This window comes from Ochotona princeps, chromosome 14, assembly GCF_030435755.1.
Source record: "Ochotona princeps isolate mOchPri1 chromosome 14, mOchPri1.hap1, whole genome shotgun sequence".
In the NCBI taxonomy this organism is placed as follows: domain Eukaryota; kingdom Metazoa; phylum Chordata; class Mammalia; order Lagomorpha; family Ochotonidae; genus Ochotona; species Ochotona princeps.
In genome coordinates, this window is record NC_080845.1 from 9,044,473 (window position 1) to 9,059,954 (window position 15,482).

At 41.5% G+C, this 15,482-nt stretch overlaps 1 protein-coding gene across 1 annotated transcript; it reads right to left on the bottom strand.

The window, feature by feature from the left end:
- Positions 1-12,117: 12,117 nt before the first annotated feature.
- Positions 12,118-13,232, bottom strand: LOC131481818 (olfactory receptor 1J4-like). The gene has a single exon (XM_058672149.1). It carries the CDS (start codon positions 13,201-13,203, stop codon positions 12,244-12,246), a length of 960 nt encoding a protein of 319 aa, XP_058528132.1. The 5' UTR covers positions 13,204-13,232; the 3' UTR covers positions 12,118-12,243.
- Positions 13,233-15,482: the final 2,250 nt, after the last annotated feature.

Below are 15,482 nucleotides of genomic sequence, written 5' to 3' on the forward strand. Positions count from 1 at the left end.
GTGGGACTGACCATGTCAATGGAGCACAGCACAGGAGACTATATGGAATAGCAAGGAGAGATGACAAGTTATACCACCATCAGCCACTTCTGCATCCACACAAGTTCTAGGCTGGGAGGCATCGTCTTCCCAGGGCAAGATGAGAGGAGGCCACCACCTTCCACTGATGGCTTTGGCTGAATGGGATTGCCACCGTCCTCACTGGCTTTGCATCTGGCCTGGGAAGCAGGGCAGAGCGTCTAGGCGATTGCTTTCTTCCACGAAAGGAGGCCACACTTCTTTCTCCTCCCTCCCCCCACCAAAGCACCAAGGTTTAATCTGCTGAGCTGGAGCTATAGTTGAACTGTGTCCTGAGCCGAAAGTCCACCACCACTGGAGACGGCTGGACTGGGAGAGGGCAACTTTCAGAGTGGACAGCAGTCCTCCAGAACCCTGCTGCTGTGGGAATGCTGGACACAGGCCACATTGCTGAGACCGTCATGAGTTGTGGCTAAATGCTTGTACACCTACCCGTGTTTCCTGTGGACACTCAGAGCTCCCGTAGGCTGATCTCAGAGGGGTTGGAGGACACACTGTGGACTGGGTCTGTGCTTTGTACAGTGTTGAGTGTGTAGGATGTGCGTGTGGTCTCACCCTAGGCTGTGAGTCAGTTGGTCTTCCCTGGCACCCTGGCACCCAAAAGGGCTGAGACTGTAAAACACACTAACTGGCTTTAACATACTTCTCCCCACACCGGACTATAACCACACCTCCACCTCACCCAACTTGGGTGTCTTTCTGGACTTTTACCCACCCACAAATGTTGGCCTAAGCTCCCTAAGACCCTAAGCACACAACCCTGAAACTAGAGTAAGTCTTCCTTAGACGTGCCACCAAGCCAGAGACACATTTTCAGGGGATAAAGCCTCAAATTAAGGGGGAAAAAATATTCCAGGGGCTGGTGCTGTGGCATCACAGATAATGCTGCTGGCTGTGATACCAGCATCTCATACAGGTACTAATTTGAGTCCAGGCTACCCCAGTTCCAATTCAGGTGCCACTACTGGCCTGGATAAAGCAGTGAAAGTTAGCCACAATGCCGTCCATATGGGAGATTCAGAAGAAGCTCCTGGCTTCAGCCTGGCCCAGTCCTGACTATTAGTGATCATCTGGAGAGTGAACCAGCAAGTGGAAAATCTCCCTTCCTTTCTGTAACTCTGACTTTCAAACAGATCAATAAATCTTTTTCAAAAAATTCTTCAAAAGAAATAGTAATAGGAGATTTCCATAGACATGTAAAAATCAATATATGAACACATGCATACATAAAACAGGAAGAGGAAGGGCACTACATTTCCCCAAAGCAACACAATAATCATTATTCAATTAATGTTAGACTGAGAAGAAGAGGAAATGGTGAAATGCACTGAAAATAAATCAAAGTAATTCTTTCAAGTTTACTCAAAAACACGGAGAAACCAACATGGCTGAACAGGATAATAGCCTTGCTGATTTCAGCTCCTTGGGATTACAGAAAGAACAAACAAGAGATCGCTCTTCAGGAACATGATGGAAATTTCCAGTGCAGAAATGACAAAACAATGAAGACTGCATGGGACAATGAGGAGGAGCACAGAGACAATGCTGTTACCAGCTGCGTGGCACAGCCAGCTGACAGCTGCGAATCGTCACTTTGCCACGTCAGTGTAGGAAAAAATTGCCACACTCTGCTAAGAGACAATCTGCAGTAACTGACTTTAACTCTATCCTGGGGCACTGACCTGGGCTCTGAGTGATGATTTGGCTCTAAGGAAGGAAGATACATTCCTCCATCCGGTCTCTCCTCTCACAGAGGGTTAGGCAGAGATCTCTGTAATGCTACTACCAGAAGCAGCCAGGCTAGAGCCACAAGAAACTGCGGAGCAGATAACAAATTCTCTGCATCCTAGAACTGTGGGACTTTCTAGGCAACAAATAAAAAGCTGCAAAAAGAGACAAAGAGGAACATTTTGTTTTTGTGTTGCTTCTTTGCAGAATTGTCCCGTCTGTTGTGCATGACTTAGGCTGTTTTTGTATATAACCTTCACTCTGCTCAGGTATTCCATCTATATATCTAACAATTTGAGGCTTATTTCCTAAGCATGAAGGATTCTTGAATGTTGTTGAATGCCTTTTCTACATTGGTTAAAGTGATCATTGGCTGTTGTTATTCATTCTGTTGATGTTATGTGTTAGATTTATTGATTTGTGTATGTTTTAAAAAAAACTTCCTGGATGCTGAGATAAATGCCACTTGGTTGTGGTGATTAAACTTCAGGATATGCTGTTGGATTATATGTGCTATTGATTTGATTTGCTAGTGTTTTGTTGAGAATTTTATATTTATCAAGGATATGGCCTGTAGTTTTTTTTTTTTTTTTTTCTCTCTCTCGCCATGTGCATTCTTGTCTGGCTTTGTTATTAGGCTAGTGCTGGTCTTGTTGTGGTCTAGATTAGGGTCTAATAATTTTCTAGGTTCTTACCTCCTTAAAAAGCATTTCAAGAAAAGGTAGCAATGTGGCTTTAGAAGGTGGAAAGGTTTATTCGGAAGGTGAGGAATACAAACACATGTGGTCTCTGTTCGGGGATTAAGTGGGCCAGGAAGGGAAAGAGTAAAGGAGAGATATTTCCATCTTCCATCCTCCACATCCATAGGATAAGAAAGAGAGGTTTCAACCATCTGTTCCTGTGATAGTAAGTGAGCCTCTCCTCAGTATGGTCTCCTAAGGGGCATGAAAAGGAGAGTGGCTACTCTTCAGTCCCAGGCAAGGTGAGCTACTCACTGGAAAGGCACCATTTGATTGACAGGTGGACAGAGGATTACATGGGCGGGGAAGTGTGGTTTCTAAACTCACGACCCTGAACTAGATTCATAAGTGGATATCATTCTCATGGAAAGAGATTAGAGGGGTTTCCTCCCTTAAAATGAATTGGTTGTTGGCCTGGCACGGTAGCTTAATGGCTAAAGTCCTTGCGTTGCATAAACCACGATCCCATATGGGCACCAGTTCATGTCCCAGCAGCCCCGCTTCCCATCCAGCTCTCTGCTTATGGCCAGGGAAAGCAGTTGAGGATGACCCAAAACCTTGGGACCCTGCACCCACGTGGGAGACCTGGAAGAGGCTCTGGGTTCCTGGCTTTGGGTTGACTCAAGAAAGAGTCATTTTTTAAGAAGATGCAGAACACAAATTTTTATCTAGGCTAGCCAAGAAAAGCAAGAGAGAGAAGCTAAGTAAAATTGGAGATGAAAAAGCAAACATCCTAAGAAGCTAGTAATGTGATCTCTTCATGCTGAAAGGATCCTTCATCATTATGTGGTATCCTTCTTAATTTTGACATTTTTCACATCAAAATTAATATTATCTGGTATAAGAATGGTGACACCAGCTCGTTTTCCTTTCCCATTAGCCTAGAATATCTTTTTCCATATTATTACTTTTAGTTACTGCCTATCTTTGTTGATGAGATGTGTCTCATGTAAGCAACAATAGATGGGTTTTATTTTCTGATCCAATCTGCTAATATATGACACTTGATTGATGAGTTTAAGACATTTACATTCAGGGTTACTAACAATAAGTAGTGACTTGGTCCTATCATTCAGCCATGGGTTGTTCATTGTTTGATTTACTCTTCTTTTGTTGTTTTGTTGGGATGTTTTCCACATTTTCCTTTGGTTTTGGTAGGTTCTTTTTTTCTGTCAATAGAACATCTTTAAGTGTCATTTGTAGGGCAGGTCTGAAAAGGCAAATTCTAAATATTTTATTTATTTTTATTACAAAGCCAGATATACAGAGAGGAAGATCTTCCCTCCGATGATTCATTCCCCAAGTGAGCGCAACGGCCAGGAACTTCTTCCGGGTCTCCCACGTGGGCACAGGGTCCCAAAGCTTTGGGCCGTCCTAGACTGCTTTCCCAAGCCACAAGCAGAGAGCTGGTTGGGAAGTGGAACTGCCGGGATTAGAACTGGTACCCATATGGGATCCCGGCATGTACAAAGCGAGGATTTTAGCCTCTAGGCCACCATGCCGGGCCCTGAAAAGGCAAATTCTTTGAGCTTCTATTTACTATGGAAGAATTTTCTTTTCTGTGGAAAAACTTTCTTTCATTTTCAAACACAAAGGAAAGCTTTTCTGGGTAAGTCATTCTGGCTGACAATTTTTTCCTTTTAGAATCTGGACTATGTCACTCTATTATCTTTTGGCCTGTAGAATTTCTTCTTAGAGCTCAATAGTGAGTTTGGTTGGAGTTCCCACATGGGTTAATCGATATTTTCACGAGCGTATTTAAGGATCTTTCCCCTTTGTTCAATTGAAGAGTTTGGTTTTGTCAACCCTATTGGAAGTTCTGTGCCCCTCCTGTATTCTGTTTTCCAATTCTTTCTCCATATTAGGCAGGTTTTCTTTTATTGTTTCATGGAATACATTTTCAAACCCAGCTTCTCTTTCTGTGCCTTCTGGAACTCCCATAACTATTATATTTGGCCTTTTAATAGTATCCCTTAATTCTTGAACACTTTTCTTAGCTTGACTCAGTTCCTTTTCCAGTATCTTGTTTTCCTCCCATTTTTGAAGAAATTGTCTTCCAGTTCTGAGATTCTTCCTTCTGCCTCACTCATTCTATTATTGAGACTTTCCACTGAATTTTTAGTGTGCTCTATTGTGTCCTTTATTTCCAATAATTCTGCTGGATTTTTCTTTAGTGTTGCTATTTCCTGTGTGACGTATTCCTTAAATTTCTTGAACTCCTGTATGTGCTTCTCATTGTTGTTAAGAGGCTTTATAACAAGCTTTTAAAATTCTTTATCCCACATTTTCTCGATGTTTTCCCCAGTTAACTCTGAGGTTGGCAAAGGTTTGTGCTTCTTTGTTGGGGAGGCATCAGTAATATTCACTGTACCTCTGTCTCTTCTTTTGCTCCTGGTCATTTAGCAGATTCCTCTCCTTAGGGCCAGTTTCTAAGCTGTGTTGCCCTCTGGCCTACAGGTCAGTTTTATTGATTATATTCAGTACCTGTTTCTTTGTTTGCAGTCACTTGTGTCGCTCCCTCCAGTGAGTTTCAATTCTGGGTTCTTTTGTTAGGTTTCCATTATAGTCTCCATAGCCTCAGCTCCTGGCTCACCCTTCCCACCCTCTGTGATTCTGTTATGTGGCCTCACCATTTCCTGTACAACTTTCTCCCACTCCTGGTGTGAGCACAGTATTAGGGAAACATCAACTACTCTAAATTGCTGGGTTGTCAGTGGTGCTAGTCTTACTGGAACCTGCTGGCCATTAGGTCTGAAGGCTATCTGAACCTATTTTGTGTGGAACCTGTAAGGATGCCAAGTCAGTACTGTTTTCCCTGTGTGACCAGTGCAATGCATTGAGCCAGAAGTCAGTCCTCTCCTGGTTCAGCACCTGTGCAGCTCACTGTTGTTCCTTCAGCCTCACGGCCTTTTCATTAGGACATAAAATAATGCCCAATGGCACTGATGGGGTTCTGGGCTTGCCGGCCGTTAGGTCTGGTTGTCACCTCGGTTGTCCGATAGATCCCAGGAGACCACCAAATTGATCTCCCTCCCCACTTCAAGCTAGAGGTATAAGAAAGGGGCCCCAGTGATGTGAGCCACTCCCCTTCTCATCTTCTGAAAACCCATTCCCCGCCAATAGAGGGCCAGCTTTGTGCAGGAGGAACCGGTGGAATTGGCATATACAAATACAAGGCTCTAACACCCCTAAATTTCCCTTCTTCATAATCTGATTCTTTTCATTCTGTATGTTTAGGAGGCCTAGGTTTCCCCTCTGCCCCAAAGATCTTGATCTTGCTAGAGAGAGATAAGCAATAAAATTAAGCATTCCATCTTTCCTCAAAAATTCAGGGAAGTAGGTTGCTTGCCGTTTGCCAGGATGGTGCTTACATGCCATTCCTAGCAAATGTGCCCAGGAAGATGCCTAGATTTCAGAGGAAACATGTCCTCCAAGAAAAACCTGCATCTTCTCATCTGAATGTCATCTTACTCATTAACTGGAAGTCCAGGTGTCATGACTGATCAAACAGAGAACAAGAAGGTGATTAAGAGAGAAATTATTTTATTAATTTACACTGTGACCAACATCCACACTTTCAGGATAATGCATTTTCTTTAAGAATACACGGACTGGGGCCCGGCGGCGTGGCCTAGCGGCTAAAGTCCTCGCCTTGAACGCCCTGGGATCCCATATGGGTGCCGGTTCTAATCCCGGCAGCTCCACTTCCCATCCAGTTCCCTGCTTGTGGCCTGGGAAGGCAGTCGAGGATGAGGACAGCCCAATGCTTTGGGACCCTGCACCCGCATGGGAGACCCGGAAGAGGTTCCTGGTTCCCGGCATTGGATCGGCACGCACCGGCTGTTGCGGCTCACTTGGGGAGTGAATCATTGGACGGAAGGGTTTCCTCTCTGTCTCTCCTTCTCTCTGTATATCTGACTTTGTAATAAAATAAATAAATATTTAAAAAAAGAAAAAGAATACACGGACTGGGCCCTGTGTGGTAGCTTTGTGGTTAAAGTCCTCACCTTGCATACATGGGGATCTCATATGGCTGCCAGTTCATATCCTGGCTGTTCCACTTCCCATCAAGGTCTCTGGTTATGGCCTAAAAAAGCTGTACAGGACAGCCCAAAGCCTTAGGACCTTGCACCCATGTGAGAGACCTTAAAGAAGCTCCTGGCTCCTGGCTTCAGATCAACTCAGCTCTGGCCATTACAGCCACTTGGGGAGTGAACCAGAAGATAAAGATCTTGCTCTCTGTCTCTCCTTCTCTGTATATCTGCCTTTTCAATAAAAATAAATGCATCTTTAAAAAAAAAAGAATACACAGACTTTTTCTTAAGAGAATAAAAAATTTCTTATTAGAAAATCAGATTTACAGAGAGAAGAAGAGACAGAGAGAAAGATCTTCTGAGCACTGGTTCACTGTGCAAGTGGCCACTGCAGCTGGAGCTGAGCTGATCCATAACCAGGAGCCATATGCCTTCTCCAGGTATCCCTTGTGGGTGCAGGGTCCCAAGGCCTTGTGCCATCCTCCGTCACTTCCCCAGATCATAAGCAGGGAGCTGGAAAGGAAATGGAGCAGCCATGACATGAACCAGCTCCCATATGGGATCCTGGCACATTGAAGGCGAGGACTTAAGCTACTAGGCTATCACGCTGGGCCCAATACACAGACTTTTATTCCCCAAAAAGAACCAGATGTCCTACAAAGCTTTTGCTAATCCTTACGTGAAGCTAGCAATTCTGAGAACAGTTTTCCTTGTATTAACTAAAACAAAACACAACAAAAAAAAATTAAGGAGATGATACTAACACAGAGTCTTGGTGTGCGTTGTGTGTTACAACTCAAGGAAAGCAAGAAGAGTACTGAGTCAAGAGCGCTCTGTTATTTTTAACCAGAGGGAGGCACAAAGGAGAGAGGGCACTGGGGGATTTGGTCTGCGGCCTGGTGAGCCAGGGTTAGTCACAGATCCAGTGTTTCTGGCTAGTGAATAACTCCCTTGTCCACTGATACACTGAACTCCTTTCCAGGTAACATCCTGGCTTCAGAAAGATAAATGCTTCCCAGTTCTTCCATAAGCACAGAAACAAACAAAAACCAGACAAATCAACAACAGCAAAAACAAACAAACAAAAAACCCTAGAACCCTACTGGGTTTTTAAAAATGAAATTTGAAGATGTATCTCATGTGATTGCATAAATAATAAACTGGACTTGCTGAATAGCAAGAGAGTTTCATTTGTTTTGGCACTATAATTTTAACGTTCTTTGCAGTTTCTTCAAGGCTTTAGTTTCTCACTATCAGGAACAACATCTGTGTTTTTCTGCTTCTTTAAATTTAAAAAAATCAAGTTACTTGTCTGATAATTTTAAAATTTTTGATTAATATATAAAATTTGTACCTTTTTAGAGTTCTGTGAAATAATTCTCACACAAACACAGCACAACTTGATCTAACCAGAAAACAAGGTTTTTGCATCCCGTATCTTTGCTGGGTGTTTGGAGCATCCGAACTCCTCTCTCGTAGTTCTTTATGAAGTAACTGAGCCATTACTGCACACTCTAGTCACCAGACTCTGCTCAGGAACACTAGAACTTGTTAGTTCTCTCTGATTCTGTTGTGGTACCTGTTATCAAACCTCCTTCTAGACTCTCACTCCCAACCTTTCTAAGCTCTGATAATCGCTATTCTCTATTCAGACAGACTATTTAACATTCACAGATGCATGAATGTACATGTGGTCTTTATCTTCTGGTGCTTGGATGATTTCATTTAACATAGTAGCCTCCTGTTCCATCCAGATGTCAGGATTTCACTCATTTTGTGCCTTCTTAACATTCCTCTGTCTATATATACCATATCTTCTTTATCCATTCATCCAATGGACACCTAGATTTATTCCATATCATGGAAAGACAAATACCACAGTTCTGTTTTATGTGTGGAGTTTCTACAAAGTTAACCTAAACTTAGTCTATTGATGTGGGAGGTTGGATCACAGTTACCCAAATGCACTTGGATCAGCGCTAAAACTACTAGTGTTTAACAGCATAGCGGGGTGACCAGAGTTCACAGTAATATATTAACTGTAGAAAGAGCTACAAAAGAGGATCTTATGGTCTCTAAGCATCACAAATGGAAAAGGAAATATAAACAATAGCCACTGAGCTGATGAGTTTATGTTGTATGCAAGTTTTGAAACATTGCAGTATTCAATATTACCTGTTGAAATTTTAATGAAAATAAGTTTGCTGCCTGTAATGTCTTAAAAAGTTTAAATTTTTGCATCAAAGGACATTGTCATGAGGAAAATAATGAAAACATATATTGGCAAGAATGTAGAAAAATGAGCACTCATAAATTCCTGAAAGGAAATATTCAGTCTATGTGAATATTTCATAGACAAAGAAATATAGTTTTGTAGTGGAAGCTAAGGTAGGGAGAAATGGAAATGACCATTTAATCATAGCTTTGGAGCTCTGGAATGAAAAAGCAGTGATGGATGCATATGGTGTATTACTAAAGGCCACTGAATGGTGTATTCAGCATTAGGTATATTGTGCCCCAACAAAAAGTGTTTAAAGATAGAGCAAGAACTAACCTTTACATAAAGTACAAAAAAGAATAATAATGTATAATAAGTAGCAGGAGGAAAATGAAATAGTAAAAATTCCTATGCAATTCATCAAACTAAAGAAAGAGAAGGGATAAAACACAAAACAGATGTCTCAAATACAAAATTGTGATATTTAAAAATGTAGTCTTAAATATATCACAACATTTTAAGTATAAATACAGTTTGTGTGCAAATGTGCATCCACAGGGCCCGGCGGCGTGGCCTAGAGGCTAAAGTCCTCGCCTTGAAAGTCCCGGGATCCCATATGGGCGCCGGTTCTAATCCCGGCAGCTCCACTTCCCATCCAGCTCCCTGCTTGTGGCCTGGGAAGGCAGTCGAGGACGGCCCAAAGCTTTGGGACCCTGCACCCGCGTGGGAGACCCGGAAGAGGTTCCTGGTTCCCGGCTTCGGATTGGCGCATACCGGCCCGTTGCGGCTCACTTGGGGAGTGAAACATCGGATGGAAGATCTTCCTCTCTGTCTCTCCTCCTCTGTGTATATCCGGCTTTCCAATAATAATAATAAAAAATCTTAAAAAAAAAAATTTGCATCCACAGACTCAGCCAAATACAGATTGAAATAAAAAATGATGTTTCTTGTTTGCACGTAACATGTAGCTAAGACTATAAGAGTTAGTCCTGCAGAGAAACAAGATGAGAGAATGGAGTAAGGGCGTTTTTAAACAAATGGAGAATCATTGGCCAGACTGAAGCAGAGAGGCCGTCAATGTAATGGCTTAGTCTCATTAATCAAATGCCATAGATGAACAGACTGGATGTTTGCTTTTTCATCTCTAATTTTACTTGGTTTTTCTCTCTTGCTTTTCTTGGCTAGTCTGGATAAAAGTTTGTGCTCTGCACCTTCTTAAAAATGGCTTTTGGGGCCCGGCGGCGTGGCCTAGAGGCTAAAGTCCTCTCCTTGAACGCCCCGGAATCCCATATGGGTGCCGGTTCTAGTCCCGGCAGCTCCACTTCCCATCCAGCTCCCTGCTTGTGGTCTGGGAAGGCAGTCGAGGACGGCCCAAGGCTTTGGGACCCTGCACCCACGTGGGAGACCCGGAGGAGGTTCCTGGTTCCCAGCTTCGGATCGGTGCGCACCGGCCCATTGTGGCTCACTTGGGGAGTGAGACATCGGATGGAGGATCTTCCTCTCTGTCTCTCCTCCTCTCTGTATATCCGGCTTTCCAATCATAATAAATCTTTAAAAAAAAAAATGGCTTTTTTGTTGCAATTTGTAGTTTTTTAGTTTTAGTCGGTTTATTTTTGCTGTGAATTTTTAATCATTTCTTGATTTCTGCTCATTTCTTTTTAATAAGCCCCCTGAAATGCACTAGATTACTTATTTGAGATAGTTTGATTTTTAAAAAAGCATCTGATGCTATAAATGTCCTTTCAATATTGCTTTTGCTATATCTCATGGGTTTTGGTATTTTTGCTTTTATCTTAATGTCTTTTTAAAAGTTTTTTTCTTATTGTTAATTTCTTCACTGACTCACAGGTCATATAATAGCATTGTTTTCTTCAACAAGGGTTTTGATTTTCTTTTTCATTTCTTCTGTGACACATTGGTCATACAAGTAGCATGTTATTTAACTGCATGTTGCTGTAAATTTTCTATTTTCTTCCTGTTGTTGATTTTGTCTTTTTGCTTTCCATTTAAGGGCACGTATAGTAACTGTATTGTCGAGACTGACATAACCAGATGTGAAGATACATGTAGTATGCATCTCTGCTTCCAAATCAAAGATGGACTTCCAATGAAACTACGAAATACATCTTGACAACAGGATGCTGGACTGTCTGCCATTGTCTATACCTACAACATCAAGATTTGATTAAATAGCAGAATGAAGGACTTAAGACTGTTTATGAAGGAGTATAATATTGTAATAATATGGGGGAAATCAGTGTTGAGGCGGGAACGTGGGGAGGGGGAAAGGGAAATCCCAGAGCCTATGGAACTGCATCATAAAATAATTTTTAAAAAAGAGTTGGACCTATGTTAAACACATAGATATTATTTTATTTGTTATTATTACTTTAGCAATGTAATATACCAACTGTTTACATTGAATTTACATAATATGGGCTTTATAATAACCTAGGGTTGATTTAAAGTATTCTGGATGATGTATATGTATTAAACACAAATACGGCACCATTTATATCCCAATAACTTGAACACCTGCAGCTTTTGCAGCCTTCAATTCCTAAAACAAACCCCCTGCAGAAATCAAAGTGCAAGTACAAATCAAAATTTTCAAAAAAAAAACAACTTTCAATGCTTGTCAATCAAACATTCAACTTTTCACTGTTTGTAATGTTTTCATCACAGAGATAACATGTACATTGTATAAATACAAACATATATGAAGTAAGCTCATAGGAAAGGAATATCATGTAATAACTAACAAAAAAGGAATCTGGCATGTCTATATTAGTAGAAAGAATAAATGAAACGTTCAAGTTGGGACCATGAAGAAATGAGAAGCTATTTCCTAATGTGAACCCATGAAGTGCCGCTAGATGAGTAACAAACAGCTCTGATGTGGCGGGGACTGTTTGCAGGATTTGCCAGTTTTCTTAGTGTGATTATTCCCATCTTAGCCATTTGCAAGTTGCTGATATGGTGTCATTGGTTGTGTGACAATTAGACTGAAGCTGATGCAAGCTAGCCTTAGCATTCTGTTACGTAGGCTAGTCAGTCCACCAGAAACAGATCATAATGCTGAGTCTATGTGTCCTCAATGACATGCTTCTTGAAACATATCAGGTAAAAATTGACATATATGAAAGGAGAAAAAGATGAATCCACAATAATATGTGTTTGCATACGATTCTGCATATAAGAGGTGTAAATTAGTAAAGATTGACTGCTGAGATATCCATCAATATAAATAACAAAGTTGGTTTCATAGACCTGTTAAGAGCCCTGCACATGCAATATATATATATACGTATGTATGTATTATTTTAAATGTGTGTGGAGTTATCCATCATGTAAGAGAGGAATACATACATGTATTATTTTAAATCTATGTGGGATTATCAACCATGTAAATATTTTAGGAATCATATCCCTCAGCACTCATGTCTCAAATAAGATTTAGTGATATCCATTTAAAGGAGCTAAACCTATTGACAAATATTTCAAAGGCCTGTTTGATATCTCTGTTCCTCAGACTGTAGATGAAAGGGTTCAGCATGGGAGTGACTACTGTGTAAATGACAGAAACACCTATGTCCTTGTCACTGGGGTTCTGTGACAGAGAGAAAAAATAGACACCTGCAAGTGCCCCGTAGTATAAAGACACCACAAAAAGGTGAGAGCCACAGGTAGAAAAGGTTTTCAAGACCCTCTTAGTGGAGGGGACCCTCAGAACAGTGGTACCAATACAAATATAAGAGCCTAAGATGCTGCTCAAAGGCAGGATAAAAAGCATTCCCCCCTCAGTGAAGATGATCAGCTCATTAAGGGAGATGTCTGAGCAGCTCCGCTTCAGGAGGACAGTGAGCTCACAGAAGAAGTGGGGGATGGGAATGTCATCGCAGAAGGACAGCTGAGCCAGGAGGACAGTGTGTAACAGGGCATGAGCTCCAGAAAAGAGCCAGGACCCAGCTACTAGGAAGGCACACAGCTCCTCCCTCATGACAGTGACATAGTGCAGCGGGCGACAGACAGCCACATATCTGTCATATGCCATCACCGCGAGGAGGAAATTGTCAAGACAGCCAAAAAGTATGAAAAAATACATCTGTGTTACACATCCTGCGTAGGGGATGGATTGATCCTGAGTTTGCATGCTCATTAATGTCTTTGGGACAGTGACTGATGAGAAGGAGATGTCAGAGAAGGCCAAGTGGCTGAGGAAGAAGTACATGGGGGTGTGGAGGTGCGAGTCCAGCCTGATGAGCAGGATGATGAGCAGGTTTCCCAGCACCGTGGTCAGGTACATGCCCAGGAACAGAGCAAAGAACACGCCCTGCTGCTCTGGGCCAATTGGGAGCCCCTGCAGAAGGAACCTGGACACATTGCTCTGGTTCTCCCACCTCATTCTGGTTTTTTTCTCTGCTGGGAATTGAGAACAATGGAAAATGCCAGCAAATGTGACCTCAGCAATGTCAGAATACTGCATGTGAATCAAAATTGTTGCTGCAGCTACTAGACTGATTCTCAATCTTGACACATGAATCGCAGGTTTGTCCTATTCTAGCTCCAACAATAATCAAACTTCACATTAGTTTCTTACCAAATGAGCAAAAGGAGATTAATTGTTCATTTAACACATGTTTGCCTAAGAGCATCCTATCTCAGCCACTGCACTAATGGCTGAGCATGTGAACAAGCGGACAAGAAACTCTAAAGCTCCGTGGTGTTTATATCTGTAAATCAAGAAAGATTTGGACTTTGCTAATTCACTTTGAGTTACCATGAAATCAACTCCAGGAAAATGTATCATACATTCTTTGTTAAGCTACTAAGTATTCTTCATTTGCTTTATCTTGTGCCATGTAACTCAGTTTGTCTTAGCCAAGATACAAAAGAAACTGTTACATAATTGAGTTCATATGAAACAGTGAAAAAAAAAGACTAATTACACAAAACTAGAGAAAGAAATGATGGTTGTGAGTCATGCCCTTTAAAAGTCATGTGAAATGCTCTAAGTCGCAACAGAATTACTAAAGGTTCGTCACTGTTATGCGGTGCAAGTCCAGGTCCTTCCTGTTTGGAATCACTTGAAATTCCCATTTACCAAAAGTGTGTCCAATCAGGGCATCCAAACCAACAAGTGATGGTCCCAGGCGCTGTTATGCCCTCAATTTATCCTATGAAATATTGCTATATCCGTTTTAACAATGACAAAGCAAAAAAAACAGATAATGTTTAAATGTATAGTTAAGAGTGACACACGGAATCACCTTATATCTACCTAACCAGAATCCTTGTTTTTTTGATTTTTTTAATGTTCCAAACAGAAATCATGTCTCTCCTTGGAGAGAATAGCCAAAGTATGTTTTCCATCTTTGGTCAAAATGTTCTGAGTCATCTGCTCAGAAAAACTTACCACTGCTATTTATACATCATATAACATACAAAGCACTTTCACTTTCTCAAGATTCTCTCAACACTATAAATATATACTTAGAACCTGTTAGATACACACAAGGTAAATAAACATTCCATTTCAGAGATGTGAACAAACACACCAGTGAGATAAATGACTAACTCAAGTTCATTCAGCTATTTGACAGTGACTGCAGATTCAGTATTTCCTTGGCTGGGAAATTGTATTAGAGTTCAGAATTATAAACATGAATTCTTAGAGAAGAAACAAAGATGGGAAATCTGATAAGTAGAGAAGATTTTTTTAACTACTTCATACACTTTTTGAAATTCTCTCACGTAGGTTTGGGAACGTCTGGCTGGCCTCTGGGAACTCATCTATTCCTTAACTATCTTTCCATAGCAGTGCTATTTCTGCCTTCTGTGCATTTTCACCACTGAGCAGTTCTTACACATCACGCAAGATCTTGGTGTCTGTAGTAGGTCAGCTAGTTAGTTCTCTCTCTAGTCCTTGTATATATCTGTAACCTTGGAAAGTGACCTGAGCTCTCTGAGGTCCATATTCCTCAACTGGAATGGAGAACTATTGCCATTTTGAGGGATAAATGAGTAAATGTTCAGAAATCATTCAGACTCATGTAGAAGCAGAGGAGCAAGTGCCTCCCAGGGACCTTGAGTTTTCCGGGGCATGGGTTATCTAGGATCACGACCACACGGAAAGCAATGACTGGCCTTCTGCACAGTCTGGCTGTTGGCTGATGTGAACCAAAGACACCTAGGAACTTTGCTACAGCTTGAGCCTTTCATGAATGAGGAAGAAAGGCCATGAGCCAGGGTTTGGAGGGAACGTTTGAATGAGCATCTGTCTTCTTCCTTTCTTTCTGTCTTAAATAATGATAGAATGAGCCATAGCACTAACACAGGATTTAGGGCAAGATAACAAAAATTCATTCTTCTTTTCTTTACCAAGAGCCATATACTAGCCATGGTGCTGAAGAGATGATTTCTCAAACTGCCACTATAAGGAAGGAATGGTTACCTATGCTTTACTAATGAGGCCTGGACCTCAGAGAGCTGTGGTCACTTCCCAAGGCCACAGAAGACAAGGACAAGACTGAGGACTAGGAGACTTCCTACCAAGATTTTACACGACAGATTAGGAGCTACCCAGTGCTGGCAATGCACATGAACTTACAGAAGCACAGATGCAAGACATTTAAGGAACATTTGAGTTCATAGTGGTCAACCATCCAAAACAAATACAAGAGT

Excerpts from the sequence above, each read along its gene's own strand:
- LOC131481818 (XM_058672149.1), bottom strand. The coding sequence starts at position 13,203 with ATGAGGTGGGAGAACCAGAGCAATGTGTCCAGGTTCCTTCTGCAGGGG.